Genomic DNA, 19,472 nt, shown 5'->3' with positions numbered 1-19,472 from the left:
GGATTAAACACAGGGTCTCAGTAAAGATTCTGGAATAATGGCTTTCACTAAATTCCATAGTCCAGCACAGGCTGCAAGAATGTCTTTCTGTACATACTAAATAATGGTGGCCACCAGTAATTCTCAACAACTAAACACACCAGAGACCTCTGGAGACAAAGTGATAGCTGCACACATGGGTGAGCAGTTCTAAGTAAACCATCTCATTGAGACAAAAAGACTAGCCCATGAGGAGAGAGAGGGGAAACAATTATCATTGAAAGTCATTACAAAAAAATCTACCCAGCTTATCAAAATGTTTTAGCAGCTTGTATTTACCAGGCAAGTCCAAGTGTACAAAAGTAAACAAGATGATATGTGGATTCATGACAGTGAAATATTAAGTTAGTAAGTAAAGACTGCTTTGTTTTCATTTCCCCAGGACTCAATGTACAGGTTAAGTGACCACAGCCAAAATAAAAGTTCCAAATTGTTATTTGGGGGTGTTATGGCTTGGATATGAGGAATCCCCCTGAAGTCCTGTTAATGCAGGTGGTGAGATGATTATTTTATGAGAGATGTAACCTAATCAGCAGATTAATCCATTTCATTTGTTTATATTTTGAAAGGACTATCTGGGTGAAGAATGTAGACAGATAGGGTGTGGCCACAGGAACAAGGGTGTGTCTGGACGGGTGTGACTTTGGGGTTTATATTTCATTGCTACAGCCTCCCTTGCTCTTGCTGTGTCCTGCTCACCATGAGCTGAGCAGCATTTCTCTACCATGGCCTTCAGCCATGATGTTCAGCCTCATCTCAGGGCTACAACAATGGAGTCAGGATCACTCCACTGCGACCCTTGAAACCATTAGCGTAAATAAACATTTTCTATTCTAAGTTGTTCTTTCAGGTATTTTGATCACAGCAACAAAAAAAATCTAACACAGTGTAAATGTTAATTATTTGCCATTCCAATTCAAATGACTACAGATCATTTTTAATACCAAAAACCTTGACCTTTCCCCTCAGTTCTTGCAAAATGCTTAAGAGTTAGGACAATACTCTTTCAGGTCTATGTAGAAAACAAAAGTATCCAAAAGTTAGGTCAACATTTCAGTATTGCAAAGTAGTCAGTAACAGAGCCAAGTTAAAATAAGATCTCATTATCTGTACTTCTGCAGAAAGTCTCTCTAAATTGTTTTGCTACTTTGGTCATCCTCCTGATTAATTTACAAACATTAAAATTTCTCCAGAAGTTGTATTTTCTAAAGGCTTACTTATGAGAAAAGGGATCCCTTTACCATCTAAATACCAGAGAATATCTGCTACCCAGGAAATTTACTTTAATTGAATTCTTGTCTTATTTATATCATAAGCATACTGACTGTTTTCATACTTCTTTCATTCGGGAGAGGACATAGGTCCTGAATGTTCCTCTGTTGGGCAGTATATAGACAAGCTGAGAGCTTTTTACAGCTGAAGGCAGACATCATATGTTACCGTGACGTTCCACCACCGCTCAGATGACCTGAGCTCCATTACTCTTTCTGAAGCTAGTAAAGGTGTAATCTTGGTGCAATCACTTACTCTCTCTAGGTTTCAGTTTCAGCATTTTAAAAATTGGTTGGGATGAATGCTTCAAATTACATGATGCTCACATGTGTAATTGTCAGAGCACAACTATATCTTTTAGCCTTCAAATGCTTCTTTTCTATTAACCAGGAGCATGATGACTGTGAGGTATTAACACTCTGAGTCAATAAATTGCAACCTATAAAGCTGAAGCATCAATAAAAGGAGCATGAATTTCCCATCCCCTTTCAAACTAAAACCAAAAGAACAGAGGCACCATTGAAATGAAAGTAATGAAACATTATGCCCTAAGAGTACCCTTATTGACAGTTCTCAAGGGATTTATTGAGTATACTAAACTACAAAAATACACATTTATTCTAACAATAGATAACTGCCTTGCCTTTCAACATTATTTTAGTTTTAGCAATACTGTTTAAATGTCCCAAGAAATAGAAAATCATTTACCCGGAGAAGAGTTTTGCAAACAAAATGTAGCTTAAAAGATAAATCTGTTTGAACACTGCTTAACATTTTAAGCTCATCGAAGGATATTAGTGCTAGGAGGCTCCTTCAAGTGTCCTCTCACACAAGGGAATGCCAAGGACCGGAAAGTTAATTCCATTGCTCAAGAACACACAGTTAACAACTATTGAGGCAGGATAGAGTCAGAGTCTCTTGACTTCAAATCTAAGGCTCATAGTTTCCTGGAAAATATCTATTGCCACCAAACTTTTGATGTAAAATACCCATTACCAATGACAATACACATTTGTTTCAGAGCTGTTAGTACATTTGTTCCTTAAATCTGGCGCACGAAAACATTTTCCAAGATATTCTCCCATTTACTACTATAACACACACTATTGGTATAAGAAGTCAATCAGAAAACATTTTCTCAAGTGTTTTGAGTCCATGCCACAATAAATATTTGCTAGATTAAGTACAGTTTACATAAAATAGTTACATAACCCAGCTCATTATTCTGTTGGTCTATCATAGTATTCTATATTCTATAATCATATTTAAGATCAAATGCACCAACTATCGAATTCATAAACTTCTTTGGACTGTAAAAATCCACAGAATCAGAAAATATGGTAATTTCTCTTTTTTAAACATTTGCCCATGAAAACATTTAAGTAATTCTAATCAGTAAAAAAAGAATATATATGTATGTGTATAGTTGTGTGTATATATATATGTGTGTGTGTGTGTATATATATATATATATATATATATTTGAAACTATAAAGAGAAAAAATTAATTAAAAACTAAAATTGGCAAAATATATTTTTAACAAAATAGCATTTTCAGCCATAAAAAATTAAGTTAAAAATGAATCTTGGGGAAAATATTTGTCACACACAGTCTAAACCAGTTATCTAATGAGTATAACCAGAAGCAAAACAAGCCAATATTACACTATAAGGTGAGAGTGCAAAAATAAAGAAACAATATTAACTATAAACTCAAATGCTATAGAAAAAAATTAACTTTTCCTATAATACTTACAGGGTCACTTACACACACAAAAAGGAGAAGGCATATAAAGTGGAGTGCAACAAAGATTAAGGGAAATTTACAGGAATGCCTTTCAAAAAGTGGAGTCTAGAATATAAAAGGTCTTACGAAGAATTCAAAGAAGATGTTGTTGTCGACATACTGGTACTCAAAGAAGACATAGCCTGACTTCTTAAGGTGCACAGCATAGATTAGAGACACCGTACAGTCATCACGATTAGACTCTATGTAGTTTCCACGAGGGATCCAAGAAGAGCTGTGGAAACAAAGCCAAGATGCATTTTCTGTTAGTTTTCAGAAACCACTTCAGGTCACAAAGCTATACCCCAGATTCAAAAGTAGTTCCATCAGCAAAGCACAGCAGAAAACACCCTGAGCTTTTTCAGCTGCTCTAAGGCCAACTCCATTACTGAGGGGAGGTTCATTTCCTGATAGTACATAACTTCCTAAATCATTGAAGGTTATCTGAGCAATTTTCTATGAAACTGCTATTTTTTCACCAAAAAAAGTTTGATCACCAACAAGATGAACACTAACCCAGTAGCCTTAAGTGGAATTATTCTTTCAAACAACATCTTAAATTTTATTTATAAACATATACACACACACGGAAAATCTATGGAAAGGAAGAAAGAGTACCATGATTGTACATATTTAGATTAATATATAATGTTTAATTTTTTCATATTTAAGTCATTTAGAAAGTTATACACCATAAGAAAGAAAACTCATCAATAACTGAGTTGGCATTTGAGTTCCTAAATCTTTTTGAGGTTGTGTCAATGACAAATGATTATTTAAAACAATCATTGTATTTCAGAAATTATGTTTCTAAATACATGACAATAGCACAAAAATGAGAGTATAGGTGTAACTACACTCTTACAAAAGTATAATAACTACCTACACTATGATAAGAACACATATTGCAATTTCTAGCCTTCACAACCCAGTGTTAGCAAAGATATCATAAGATATAACAAAACTACCTGTAAGAGATAAAATTGATAAACTATTATTTTTTCAAATTTTAACCTTAATGTTATCAAAGAATATCATTAAGAAAATAAAAAAGCAAAAGCCACAGACTTGAAAGTAGTATCACAAACACACATATATGTATCTGTCTTAATATACAGTAAATATTATACAAATATACATGTACAAGAACGCATGTCCATAATATACAAAGAACTCTTTTGGCTTTATATTTAAATCTTCTATATGACCAAACCAAAGAAAAAGTAAACAGAATATAAGATCAGGTAGGTGGGAAAAAGGAAGGGAGCAGAGAAGGAAAAAAAGCATAGCAATATCAAACTGAAATTTACATTGAGAAAATTATACCAAAAGACACTACTTTGAAAAACCTCTGCTTATCATTGAATTTTTTTGATAAACTATTCCATAGGGTACACGAGGAAGCCCTGTCCATATCCTCTGATCACCAAAACAAAGATCTGAAGTTTTGTAACATCCTACTTGTACTCTTCTCTAAGGAAATATTTTATTTAAAACACAGTGTGTGCACACACATTGCTGAAGTTTTGAAGGTGGTTTGTCCCTGCCAGATCCAGACTGAAATTAATAGCCAACTTAAATTGTGCTCTATATGTGTAATAAGGATTGTAATGCATTCTACTGTTGTCGTGAATTTAAAAAATAATAATAAAATCAATTTTTAAAAAAAGTAGCAGAGCCACAAATAAGTGTTGGATCATGGGATCTGAGCTCTCATGAATAAATTCATGTTTTTCTCGCTATTTCAGGAGGTTGGCCCCTTTTTCTTCCTTTGCATATGACAACATTCATTTTCATTTTCTGCCTTGAGTTGAAATTGTATGAAGCCCTCCTCAGATGCCAAACAGATGCCAGCACCATGCTCTTAGACTTCTGGAACTATGAACTAAATAAACCTCTTTTCTTTATAAACGACTTAGTTTCCAGTGTTACAGGAAAAAAAAAAAGACTAACAATTAAACATAAAGAATAATAATATTATGATCAGCGGAGTATGATAAATCAATGTTGTTTGGCACAGTGAGCTGAAAAGAAGAGTGAAGGTAAGAAGGAGAGAAAGAGAAAGGGAAGGAAAGAAGGAAACACATCGTCTAGAACAGCTAAATAATTGTCTAGCATCCTTAGATCACTGCCAACAGACTAAGGAGTAAAACTTCAAGGTTCCCGAGAAACCCCTCTTATCAGAAGTTAGCCAGGGGCTGGAAGTTTCATTTGCAAAACATGGCCACATAGTTACATAATCAATACAAGAGGACAGGAAAGGGCAAAGCCCAAAGAGAAATATTTGGCTTTTTTTTTTCTGAAACAATTTAACATGTCTCCAACACTGCCATAGGCAAAGCTATAATCTCCCAGGAACTAAACAAAGGCCACATTAGTTATTTAAGCCACTTGCTCTTGCAGGAAATGATCAAGTTTAAATGAAGGTTATAAATTCTTCCTTTTGAAAGAAAAAAAAACAATTTGAATTTACCCACTAAAAATTAGAAAAAGGATAGTAGAAACATCACTGACTTAAGTTTGGTTTTAAATATGAGAAAAAATTTTTTTCCTAAAAGCTTTATTGCTTTTTTGTATACAATATCTATTATATCCTGAGGGTAATTATTTTAAAGCTTCATGAAAATTTAGCTACATTATTTGTAATGACTATCCAAAAAATATGACTCTTTGCAATTAGCTTATCTGTAACCCCCATCAGTAGTAAGATTATCCTTAACTTCTCTCTGGAAGAGAGAAACTATACCCTTCTCAAGTACTCAGTCAAGATCCAAAGGCTCCTTTGGATTCTTACTTGTTACAGCCGTCTGGCCTGTTGTCAGAAGGGCCCACCACAGTGTCCATGAATGTTGCAACGTTGGAAAATCCTGCTGGCAATTCATCCCATTCATCAAATTTGATGCCACTGCCCAAGGAGTAGGTGCCTTCGGCACACTTACTGCATACCTGGTTCTTCATCTCTAGATACTCTCCAGAAGCGCAAGAGAAAGCTAGAAGGCAGAAGAATATACAACCCATTAGTCACTGGAATTCTCCATTAATTTTTTCCCTTTACCCTACATCACCAGAATTATTTTTATAGAACTGATCACATTACACCCTAAGAAAAGGCTTCTAATATCTGCCTCGTCGATACATACGTTGCACAATCTGGCCCTGATTTTACCCAGCTCATCCCCTTGTCTCACCCTCTTACAATCAACAAAATGCATATCATTCCCCAAATACTTCATCCTCCCTCTTGCTGTGATGGTCTTCTTTCCCAGAGATGTTGGCCAACTAACTTACTCTAACTGGTAAATTCTGTTCCCAGTTCAAAAAATGATTCTCTTTATGACTGAACACTTCAGTATACCAGGCAGTCATTTCTGCCTCCCTCCATGCCCCAAAGTATACTCTACAGAAGACCTCCACTAAAGCATTTCTATCTAGAGAGACAACTTAGCAGGGAACATGTGACCTTCAGCTGGGGGGGGGGGGAGGCCATTATTTTTGGATTCCTAGCTGTATCTGGCACATACCAAGCCTAAATAAAATGTTCAGTTAGGAGTGAGAACTAAATATAAAGGGACCACAGAAGGGCAATATGATAGCTAAACCAATTATCTCCATTCTGAAGCCTCAAGCTTATGTTTTCAATGTTCTCAGCACCACCCTGGTCATATCTCCTGTCCACACCTACTTCTGATATCTTTATTCACTCTGAGAACTGCACCTAGAGATGGCAGACATGGGCAATGTAAGAACAGTTAACATAGTTAACAGGGAAAGAGGCAGTTCTTCTGCTAAGTCATTATGCATTCAACAAATGCAAATCAATGTCCCTGAAGCTAAAGGCTCTGGACAGGGTGGTATTAGTGACTCAAACCTAGAAAAGGGCTTTCTAATCCTTTAATCAGGATACCAAAGAAAAAAGAACAAAATAAAATGTCCAAATTATCTGATGAAGAGAAACAAATCTTCCAGCAGAGAGTGAAGCAGCAAAGCCTCACGTTCAGGCAAACTCCTCTTTCAGAATACACTAAAAACTTAGCCAGAGATAAAAACAAGCTAATTTTGAAAAACTAATTAAAGAATTAGAGCTAAAACCCACTTTCATCCACTTACTTATCCACTGAATTAATATAATGCTTCTCTTCAAAAAACTTAATGCTGTACAATGAACTTTTAACATTCAGGTCAACATCCCCAAATAAGTAAAACATTGGAAAATAAGGAAAGGTTAGGCAAAGAATATTGAATACCAGCTACAAGTCCAAAATTATCCTAGGGATGGAGGATACAACTCTAGGACTAGATTATACCTTGTCCTAATTTCGTGATCTAGAATGAGTTACTTTACCTCTTTAGGCCTTGATTTCTGTTCCTAAAAAATGAGATAATTATTACAATAGTTGTCTTATAGGGCCATGCTGAGAAAATAAATTATAGTATAAAGTGATTAACTTAGTGCCTGGCATATAACAAATGCTTATCACATGTTATTATAATTACTACCAGGACAACCAGTAGAAACCCAGGTAAGGAATTTTTTTTTTTTAAGCAAACTCAGAATCACATGCTATTTCCCTATTATGATAAATGATATCACAAACCAAGAGCCAATATTACAAAATCAAAAATTTTTGAACTATAGCCCACAGGCCAAATCTAGCCTGTTTTTATAGTCTTAATAAGACAGCTATGTTATTCATTTTCATATTGTCTATGACTCCTTTTATAATATAATGGCAAATTTGAATAGTTGCAAAAGAGACTGCATCGTCCACCACAAAGCTGAACATTTTACTTACTGATAAAGTTACCTTTGAAGACAATTTAGCCTGCCTGGGGTTCAAAACTGACCTTTTAATTAATTAATAAGAATATTTTATAATATGTTGTTATAAGGGAGCATAAAAGCTAAAACGAAGAAAAATTGTGTTTGAGAATCTTGCCTTTTAAACCAGTGATATTATTTCAGAGTATTTATTGCCCTATTAAAAAGAACATCCTAAACTCTTTCAGAAGTACTGTTGAGTAAGAAGGAAAACTAAGAAAAAGTTGAAAGTGAATATACTGAGTCTTTATAATATACTAAAGTGTTGCACTTGGTACTTTACAAACAGTAAACTATTGTTATTCTTGCTAAATTTATACAGTCTCTGGGAACATGAAATTAGTAAACACTGAGCCACTTTTCCTAGTGAAAATTCAGGGTTAGCCTCTGGTCACAAGATCTCCATTTATTTCTGTTTAAAAATATTTTAGTAAGCTAGATGTGGTGGCACACTCCTGTAATCCCAACAACAAACTAGGGAGGCTGAGGCAGGAGGTTTACAAGTTTGAGGCCTCAGAAACTCAGGAAGACCCAGTCTAAAATTTAAAAAATGAAAACATTTGGACTATAGCTCAGTGGGAAAGCATCCCTGGATTCAATCCCCAGTAACAACAATATCTTATTTAACATAAATTGCTGATTTATTAACATTGAACAAACAGACAATAGCCCTACAACTCACGCCTCAACAAGGCTTATAATATTTTATAAGCCTTATAAAATATTTTCTCCAAAAGGCATATATCAGCCTTCTTTGCGTAAGATAACTATTCAGTACTTTAGCACTATACTTAGAGGGCTATTATAAGTGGCAGAATCTCCTAAGTAAATACTTAAAATGGTAAAATCATGGCAACTAAATGGACCACAAAGGGATATTTGTTTATCGTATGAGAGATCAAATAAGAAGTCATTCACCTTGTTCATGGGTAACTAAAATATCTTACAACTCTGTAAATGACTAAAAACTTTACATGTACTGACTTCAGGGTCATGAATAAATCACAGCAAATGGTCAAATTTGCAAATTCAGGATCCTTGAAAAATTAGGATCAACTGTATTTACAAGAGACCTGTGAGGAGGATTTTATGCCCATATACCAGATAAGGAAAGTAAGCCACAGGATATTTAAATAACCTGATTATAAAGGTAGCCAGTTAATAATCAGTAAAGTTAATATTCAAATCCTGGTCTCTCTTATTCCAAAGGTGTTACCCGAAAGAAAATTTAATTCGAGCAACCAGCTAATAAAAAAAGGGTGAACAAGTCCAACTGAATTCATGATTGTACTTCACGTCATTTTTCATTTCATGTCCTTAACTCTTAAGCAATGTTCAAATGAATTATAAAGCAATAAATAAATAAAATTTCCCAGTTTTATATTTATTATGGAATTTTTAATGCATTGTACCTAAAACATGCATTTGAGAAATATTTTAGAAGTTCCTAACTTCCATAAATCTAATGACTTTGCCTATGAAAGGAAGACCATAATAATAACTATCTCAAAGAACTTTGAGAATAAAATACTTCATTTGAAGCATCTGGCAGTGTAATATTCATAAAGACACAATAAATATTAAATACAACTATTAGTAATATAATACTAATACCTACTAGATACAGTTTAGACTTCAAGGGATTGAGTTCAGGGGCCTGGGAAATACATTTTAAAAAGATCTTGGCTACTGGATTAATGGTATTGTATTTCTTCAGAACAATTATACGGTCAAAGTTAAGACTAGGCATAGGGCCTTTAATAACACAGGAGAACTAAAAAGTCTAAAGCTTTTCACACTTTAATCATTTGCTTCTCCTCAATATTTTCTTTTTTATCCTCATAGCCAACTTCAGAACCACACCTTCTGTGTTAAAATACAGTCGACTCCACGGGTTTATGTCAACAGTACTACAGACTCATTTGGCAGTCACCAGCTATAGTCAGATTTTCTTCTGCTGATATCTTCTATGTCAGCCTCAGTAATTTTGTTTCAACATTGCTACCTTGGCATTTGGTCTTTGATTGGATTAAAAGAATCCTTTATTGTTATTTGTTATCTCAGGGACTACATTCTTCATTCAGATATTTTTAGAGTACTACTCAGGACATTTTCAATAGGCAGGATGATAGCTATTATATTATAGCTGTTAACTGTAGTGGGAACTGACCATGTCAATTTAATCAATTAGTCATATCTGAAATACTGTTTTTATTGTTCAAAAACCTTGGAAAACTAGAGTAACTTAACTGAAATAAAGATAAGCAAACCCCAAAGTTTTGATACAATAACAGAAAGACATTCTTGGTTTAAGATCACATACTACTTAGCAGTGGGCTCAGTCTGGGATTTCACATTCTTTACTGAAGCATCTCATGGAAGAGAGATTTTTTAAACTCAGCCCCTTGAAGTCTAACTGCAATCAGGAGGCCCCGGGCTGCACTCACTGTTCTTTTATTCTTGGTTTTATGCCTCTTCTCCCATTATCTATTTCTGCTACTGTGAATCTGTAAAGGTTCAAATATGCAGGTATGAGGAATCAGATATAGAAAAAAGCATTTGTCCATCACCAAGTAGCAATGTCTTGGGCAATTCACTTAATCCTCCATGTCTCCATTCACATGCATTTTATTGAGAACAACCCTATCCCTTTCTCTCTGGTAGGATTGCTTGTGGTGGTCTAGTGAGAGACAATGGAGCCACTATCTCTGTGGAAAGTAAAGAGTGATATGAAAATCCAGAGCATTGCTATCATCATGCATAGACCAGAACAATGAGCCAAATAAGTTACTGAACTGAATCATTTATGTGCTGATTTTCATCTATGATTTATGTCTAACAATAAAGAGCAACTATTTTTAATCTTTTTATCAAAGGGCCTCTTAGATTTAGCTTTGCTTCCTCCAGAGACTTCATGCTTTGAAAGGTTATGGTTATCAATTACATTTATTCATAATTCATTCATTTTGCTATTTTTGTTCAATTTTTATTATTAAAATGTTTTCTAAACACCAAATTGAAATAATATAAATAAAAGGACTTCTGACTTACTTGTTTAATGAGATGTTGATGATATAATGAACCTATGTAATTTTATACAAGAAAATATCTAGGAACCACACTATATTTAATTTATTCAGCAAAATGTCCTGAGTACCTACTATTTGTTAGGCAAATACTAGGCACTAAGGATATTTTGGTAAATAAGATAGAAATTGCCCCAACTCTCACAGAGCTTCTGTGTTAGTCTGGACTAGACTGGTCTTTCTCAAAAGAGACCAAATTTACATTTCTCTAAGCTTAAAGTCATTGTAAAACCCATTTTATTTATCAACCTAAGATAATAGCTAAGTACAAAATAATTATATATATTTATGGGGAATGTTAAATCAATTCCAAAATCAGGAAGAGCCAGTATGTCTATTTTTATTCAATTAATTAGACTCATTTAAAAAGATGAATAAGATTAAAGCCATAGACATTTTGTATTTTGACTGTACGGAGAGGTACTCTTGCAACTATTATATTATTACTCTCTATCATTAAGGGCAATACAAAGAAGAAATATAATGTGTACTTTGTAGGCCTCAAAAATAAATTTTACTTCTAGCATTCACATAGCCAATTAATTATCATTATCAGATAATTAATATTTTATGTAGCTGTTGGGTTTATTATCATGATTCTTCTCATAGAAAACAAAAAGAAAGGAGGAAATTGTATCTAAGAAAAGCTGAACAGCACACTGTGCCCAGCAAATCTCAGCTCTTCTTCCTTCCCCAGTGCCCATTATGAGGATGATATGTTATTGCTATATTTTTAAGTTTTTAGTTGTGAAATTATTAATCAGAGAAAAAAACATTTTTATCCCCTATTTTGCAAAATAAAAGTGAGACAGGAGGAAGCCAAAATGCGACATTACAACAGGCCACTTCTTGCTGTGTTCTCTAATTCACTTCAAACCAGTTTTTCATGGCTTGTGGGAATATTTCTTCCTTTTCACTGGAAAGTTTTTTTTTAATCTTTTTTAATATTTATTTTTTCGTTTTAGGTGGATACAATATCTTTATTTTATATTTATGTGGTGCTGAGGATCAAATCCAGTGCCTCACGCATGCCAGGCAAGCACTCTACCACTGAGCCACACACAGCCCCCCCTCCCCCCACTTTCTTTTTTTAATCTTAAGAGGATATTTTCTTGTCAAAATATACAGGGTTGCAAGGAAGACTGGATCTACCATGCTCAATTTAAGGCTGGATGGAGATAATGGAAGGCAACACTGTTGAAATTCTAATAGTGGCAGACACTGCAATGTTCCCACAAGGGTAAATATTAATGAGCATGAAGAAGCTATGGTAGTACTTTCCTATAATTTACACATTATGGGGTTTGAGGCATGATTTTATTTAAGATAGATAAATCTGTGATACACAAATTCTATCAGAATGACCCAATAGGACTTCTGAGTTTATGTGATCCAAAGCATCTCGATTCAGATTTTTAGTTTTCTCATCTGTGTGACCTTGAGCAACTTTGTTTAACTTCTCTGAAATATCAGTAGCAGACTCTCCATGACTTCTCCTGGTACCATGCAACCCAAATATTGTACTAAGCTGAGAAATCCAATGTGTTCATTTCAAGTGAAAAATAAAAACACTAAAAAATCACTCTGCCCCAGAGGTCAAAAGACATCAGTTCTATTCCAACAGTACCACTGAGCCACATTAAGTGACATGCAGAAAGTACTGTGTAAATTCAGAATGACACAACTAAATTAACAGAGCTGGACTGTTAGAGCTGAATCCTACCAATAACGTTCTGGGATTTTTTACTAAGAACTAGGGATAACGTTATAAACCACAAAAATGTCACTTCTAAGTTCTTAGTTGTACAGTTCTTAGAGAAGCAAGAAAAAATAATTTTCACCTCTCATTTTGCAAAATGAAAGTAAGACAGGAGGTACACAAAAGAGCACATTAATAAAAAACAAGTTCTGGCTAACATTTTCTAATTCGCCATTCTCTGAAAAGAATATTTTAGCAAAAGTATTGCCTCTCCATCTCTGAAACCTGAGCCTCACATCTGACATCCTTTCCAGTGGATCCTCAGAGCCCTCTAAGGTAGAACTAAAAAATTACCACTGCACTTCATACAGAGGATGGATCAGTCACAAGCTTCAAAGAATTCAACCCCTGGCAGGGGGTTGAACATCACAGATAATCTACATTAAACTAGCAGAGCCTATACAAAAAACTTTTCTCCTTTTAATAATCCATGCTAAAGTAGTTTTAAACTTTAAAAAAAATTAAAAATACAAATGTATTTTATTGTGGCTTCTTGACATCAATGCTTGATACAAAAGGAGACAAACCCTAGTTCATTGTGCACAGGATAACCAAAGAATGTAGAAAAAAGAAAACAGTGAAGGTCAGGGGGAAAAAATATTCAGAATACTTGATGAGGTCATCGAGGGGAACAGACCCAAATACCTGTGAAGTCAGTTCTCTCAACTTCAATTCTGTCCCAAAATTTTGGTTCTTATCATGTTGAATGTTTCCTCTTCCTCAGAAAGTGCCAGTCACCCTCAACTATTCCTGATAGTCTCTCTGACCTCAATTGCAGTTTTAAGGTCTCAGTTCTTTAATCTCCTTACAAAACACTTTTTTCAAAGAAGTTTCCTCAATACAGCTCCTACAAAATACCACAATCAATATAAATCCTGCTTCTGAGCTGTTCCCAACAGTTTTTATCTCATGTCTTAAGGATTCCACTTGTGCCAGCTTTTTAACCACCACTGTGTTACTGAGAAGATTCAACTTCAACACTCTTCCCATCTGCTACTCAAACTCACCAACTAGGCCTATTGAGAATGCCTTGTTAAATAATGAAAGCATATTGTGTATCATTCACCAACAACATACTACGCATAGACTTCCCAAACTAAGTAACTTCTTAAATGTTATTCTCTTTCTGAAAGTATATACAATTAAGAATAAAATCTATAGAAATAATTCATTTAAATGATCCTGTAAATATATGTGAGCCTTCAATGCCATCTTTTAAAAAGCCCATTTACCTATCAGGATATCAGAGTATCATTTCCATCAAGAAGGTAAAGTTAAAAAAGCCTCCAGAAGTGTATGAAGCCTTGTTCAACATGCACATGTATTCCAAAGAGGCAGTTCCCTGGGATCAAGATGGATCCAAGATGCTCAACCTCCTGTTTTCAAATCTCACCTATCACCAAAATATATGGCTTTAGGCTTTATTTCAGTTCCTCAACTGTATTTTTTAAGTAAGTAGAGGAGGTAATAAAAATACTTACTTGCATCATCAAATTACAGAACTTTCTTCAGTGTTCACCACAAAGATACTCAAAGAATTAACACAAATTGACCAAAAAGTATGGCTGAATCCTAAATCAGGACCCAATTTTGCACATAAACCTTACCAGGGGTGGATTGTTTTCCAAGGTTATTCATCTGGTAACTGATGAATCTAAACTTCAAAGTTATATCTACATTACTATGAAGTTGTCTTGACTCTCTGAGCATCCCTTCCTCCTTGGTAAGATCAACCTTGATAACATAAATCTATCAGGCATTTTAACTCCTATGCCACAATTAATTTATTGTAGTTCTATTGAAATGAAAGGTCCTGAAATTCAGGAATTTTTTTCATTTACTTTGTATCCATCTTGTCAAGAATATAGGAAATATTCAACAAAGGTATATTCAATGAATGAAATAAAGCTCAATAAATAACTGGAATATTTTGCTCAGAAACAAAGAAGTCAGCTACAGGAAAGGCTTTAAGCCCAGAGACATACCATACCTGACTACCAACTGTGGGTGGTTGTCAATTGAACAGTGCAAAAGTGCTGCAGCTAGAACTCAAAGAAAATACATGAAATTAATTAAATCATAGCATAAGTAACTTAATACAAAAATTTACTAGATTAGCCAGGCATATATGTTTCTTTTATCTTTTAAATTTGTTATTGGATAATGACAAATTATAATTGTATATTAAGTATGGTATACAAAGTGATGCTAAAATATATATGTACAATATGGATGACTGAATCAACATACCATTTCAAATACTTATCATTTACTCATCCTGACTAACTGAAATATTGTATCCTTTGACCAACAATATCTGGTAACCACCATTCTACTACCTGCTTTTCTACCACTTCAATTTTAGATTCCACAAGTAAATGATAACATACTGTATTTGTCTTTCTGTGCCTGACTTGTTTCACCTAACACAATGACTTTCAGGTTCATCCTTGTAGTTGCAAATGATGTAATTCTCCTCTTGTTCAAGGCTCAATATATTGAATTGTGTGTATACCTCACAATTTCTTTATCTGTTCACTAGTTGATACTTAAATTACTTCCATAATTTGACTATGAATAATGATACAATAAATATGGTAGATCAGTTATCTCTTCAATGTACTTACTTAAAATCTTTGGGTAGATGCCCAGATGTGGATTGCTGGATCATGTGGTAGTTCTATCTTCAGTTTACTGAGGAAACTCCATACTATTTTCTATAATGGCTATATTAATTTACATTCCCACCAATAGTATACAAGAGTTTCCTTTTGTCCACATCTTCATTGATTCTTGTTATTATTCATCTTTCTGATCATAGTCTTTGGAACACATGTAAAATGATATCTCATTGTGCTTTTAAATTAAATTTCCCTAATGATTGCTGATATTTGACATTTTTTCACATACCTGATGATCTTCTTTTGAGAAATTCCATTCAGGTTTTTTATCAATATTTTTATTTGTGGTATTTATGTTTTTGCTATTTAGTTGTTTGGGTTCCTTATATATTTGAATATTAATCCATTATCAGTCTAAAACATTTTTTCTTCAATTATTTTCACTCTGCTGTTTCCTGTACTGTATGATTTTTCTCACTTGTTAGAATCGCAAGTTATCTATTTTTTGGCTTCGTTGACTGAGATTCTGGGGTCAAATGTGAAAAGCCAGTGTTCATACCAATGTTAAATGGTTTTACCTATGGTCTTCTAGCCATTTCAGGTCTTATGTTTAATAAGTTTTTAGTCTATTTTGAGTTGATTTTTTTTACATGGTATGAGATATATGGTTCAATTTCATCCTTCTGTATGTGCATATCCAGTTGTTCTAGCATCCTGTATTGAAGATGCTGTTCTTTTTTCATTATATATTTTTGGCACCTTTGTCAGAAATCATTTCACCACAAATGCATAGATCAGTTTCTGCACTTTTTAATTCCCTTGGTCAATTTGTCTATTTTGAAAGTATATGTATTTAAATCATGTTTTCTAAAAATAATATTCTTCAGAAATTAACATAAGGGATCCTAATATACATTAGATAAAAGAGTGTATAATTGGGCTGGAGCTGTAACTCAGTGGTAGGCTTGCTTGACATATACAAGGTCCTGAGTTCTATCCACAGAACCAAAGAGAAAAAAAGTCTTCTGTTCTCTGATCAAATACATTTGGAAATGGATAAAATGGAATGCACTTAAAACATATAGGAATGTTCTATAAGTTTCTTAGAAATTTCCTATAAAATTTAAATCTCTTTCTATTAGGGAAATGCAGTATGAACAATTTTCCATATGTTCTAGTACTTTACCAAAGAAAATATTGACACACATTTCTGGTTTACATAAAACATTACTTGGGATTAGTATTCCAGGGAGCAGACTAGGAGAATGATACACAATTGCCATTCAGTGTCAATGTGCCGATAAAACAAACAATGTATTGAATCCTGGGGGAAAAAATCTGTGCTTGAAAAGTCTATCACTCTAAGTAGTGTATTTTTTTAAATCTCACCCAGTAAACCAAAATCAATTCTCTTACCGCGGGAATATTTCTCTTCTTTCACTTCCAAACTGGAATAAAAAGCTATTGACTCAAACTGCCACCATTACTCTACTCACTCCTTGAAAACAAAAACAAAACAACACAAAATCCACTTCATTGACATATAACTTGCTGTATATTGTCAAAATACACAGTATGATGAGTAATATACCCATGGAGTCATCGCCACAATCTATTCCATAAACCTATAAATCTCCTCCAAAGGCTTTCACTCACTCTTTGTATTTGTTCTTTTTTTTGTATGAAATAACATTTAAGTGTAAAATCTACCTTAACAAGTTCTTAAGCATACAATACAATATTGTTACCTAGGCATGATGCTGTACAGCAAATCTCTAGGACTTACTCATCTTGTATAACTGAAACACTATAGCCTTTGACTGCCATCTACCTATATTCCCCTCTCCTCAGTCCCTGAAAACCATCATTGCACTCTATGCTTCTAGAAGTTTGACTATTTAGACTCATCATGTCATACAATATTTGTCTTTCTATGTCTGGCTTAATTATCATAATGCCCTTCATGTTCAAATCCATGTTGTCACAAATGGCAAAATTTCTTTATAAAAGTTAAATAGTATTCGATTCTATGTGTATACCACATTTTCTTTATCCATTCACCTCTCAATGAACATTTAGGTTACTTCTATATCTTGGCTATTGTGAGTAATATTGCAATGAATATGGGAATGCAGATATCCCTTCTATATCCTGATCTTAATACCATTGAATATACTCAGTAGTGAAACTTCTATTTTTTTGAGGAATCTACATTCGGTTTTCCATAATAGCTGCACCAATTTACATTCCCTCATTTGCATATAAAGGTTCTTTTTCTCCATATCCTTGTGAACATTTGTTACTTTTTAAATTTTTTTGGTCATATCCATTCTAATAAGTGTGAAATGATATTTCATTATGGTCTTGATTTGAATTTCCCTGATGACTAATGGTGTTAAGCTCCTTTTCACATGTCTAATAGCCATTTGTATGTCTTTTTTCTTTTTTTTTTTTAAACCAGGGGCACTTCACCACTGAGGTGCATCCCCAACCTTTTTTTTTTTTTTTTTTACTTTGAGACATGGTCTCCCTAAGTTGCTAAGGGCCTCCCTAAGTTGCTTTAGGTTGCCAAAACTGGTCTCAAACTTGTGATCCTCTTGCCTCAGTCTCCCAAATCACAGGGATTACAGGCATGTGTCATGACACCTAGAATATGTCTTCTTTGAAAAAAATGTTTATTTAGTTCCTTTGCCCATTTCTATTTTGGGTTGTTTGTATTCTTGCTATTAACTTACAGAATTCCATATATTTTAGAAATTAAGGCTTTTTCAGATATCTGATTTACAAATATTTTCTCATATTCCATAGGTTGCCATTTAATTTCATTAATTATTTCTTTTGCTGTGTAGAAACATCTTAGTTTGATGTAATTCCGGTGGTTGATTTTTTTGTTTTCTTGTCTGAGCTTTTGGGTCAAATCCAAAAAAATCATTGCCCAGACTAATGTTGTATATTTTTCTCTATGTTCTAGTTTTATAGTGTCAGATCTTACATTTAAGACTGTAATACATCTTGAGTTGATTCTGCTTATAAGGATCTAATTTCTTTTGCATGTGGATACCTGATTTTTTTGGAATCATTCTTGGAAAACACTGTTCTCTCTTATACTCTGGAAAATTAGCTGACTATATATGCATAGGTTTATGTATGGGCTCTGTATTCTGTTTCATCAGTCTATTACCTATTTATATGCAAATACATGCTATTTTTATTAGGGTAGCTACATAAAATATTTTGATATTAGAAAGTGTAGTACCTCCCGTTTTGGTTTTTTTTTTTCTTTTTGCTCAAAATTGTTTTGGCTACTCAGGATGTCCTGTTTTTTCTGAATCTATTGTGGTAATTGTGAATCTTAAGGTGTTTTTTTCTATTTCTTCTTTAAAAAATGACACTGGGATTTTGACAGGGATTCCATGGAATAAATCTGCTGGGTAATATGGACATTTTAACAATAATAATTCTTCCAGTCCATGAGCATGGAATATCTTTCCATTTTCTTGTGTCTGCCTTAATTTCTTCTATTGGTATTTTTAGTTTTTCAGTGTACAGATCTTTTATTTCCTTCATAAGGTTTATTCCTACCTTATTACTTTTGGCATTTTTGCAAATGGGATTGTTTTCTTGTTTTCCTGTTTGGATAGTTCATTGTTAGCGTATAGAAATACAAGTAATTTTTATATGTTTATTTTGTATCCTATAAGATTGCTCAGTTCATTTACTAGCTCTATAAATTTTTTGTGTATGGAGTCTTTAAAGTTCTCTACATACAAGATCACGTCATTGTCAAAAAGAGATATCTTTACTTCTTCCTTTCCAATTTAGATGTCTTATATTTCTTCCTCTTGCCCAACTGCTCTAGCGAGGACTTCCATTATAATGAATAAATGTGACAAGACTAAGCATTCTTGCCTTATTCTGATCTTTAAAAAAAAGTTTGTTATTTTACAATTGTGTATAATGTTAGCTGTGGGCCTATCATATATGGCCTTCATTGTGTTGAGGTAAGTTCCTTCTATATCTAATTATTTAAAGTTTATATCATAATGAGTGTTTATTTTTTCAAAATGCTTTTTCTGAATCTATTGTGATA

At 33.7% G+C, this 19,472-nt stretch overlaps 1 protein-coding gene across 3 annotated transcripts in view; it reads right to left on the bottom strand.

Annotated features, from left to right (window-relative positions):
• Positions 1-19,472, bottom strand: part of Elapor2 (endosome-lysosome associated apoptosis and autophagy regulator family member 2) — a 159,357-nt gene that overhangs the window by 56,395 nt on the left and 83,490 nt on the right. For 2 of the 3 annotated variants that reach the window (XM_078040123.1, XM_078040122.1), the window contains exons 3-4: positions 5,892-6,087; positions 3,185-3,332 (exon numbers count right to left, since the gene is read on the bottom strand). In XM_078040123.1, coding sequence (XP_077896249.1) covers positions 3,185-3,332; positions 5,892-6,087 — 344 coding nt within the window. Of the gene's footprint in view, positions 1-3,184; positions 3,333-5,891; positions 6,088-14,751; positions 14,770-19,472 lie in introns of those variants that run through there. The other variant, XM_078040124.1, reaches the window with a different exon arrangement.

Source organism: Ictidomys tridecemlineatus, chromosome 2 (genome assembly GCF_052094955.1).
Source record: "Ictidomys tridecemlineatus isolate mIctTri1 chromosome 2, mIctTri1.hap1, whole genome shotgun sequence".
In the NCBI taxonomy this organism is placed as follows: domain Eukaryota; kingdom Metazoa; phylum Chordata; class Mammalia; order Rodentia; family Sciuridae; genus Ictidomys; species Ictidomys tridecemlineatus.
Note: the sequence above shows the minus strand (reverse complement) of the source record. Positions and strands in the feature narration are given on the sequence as shown.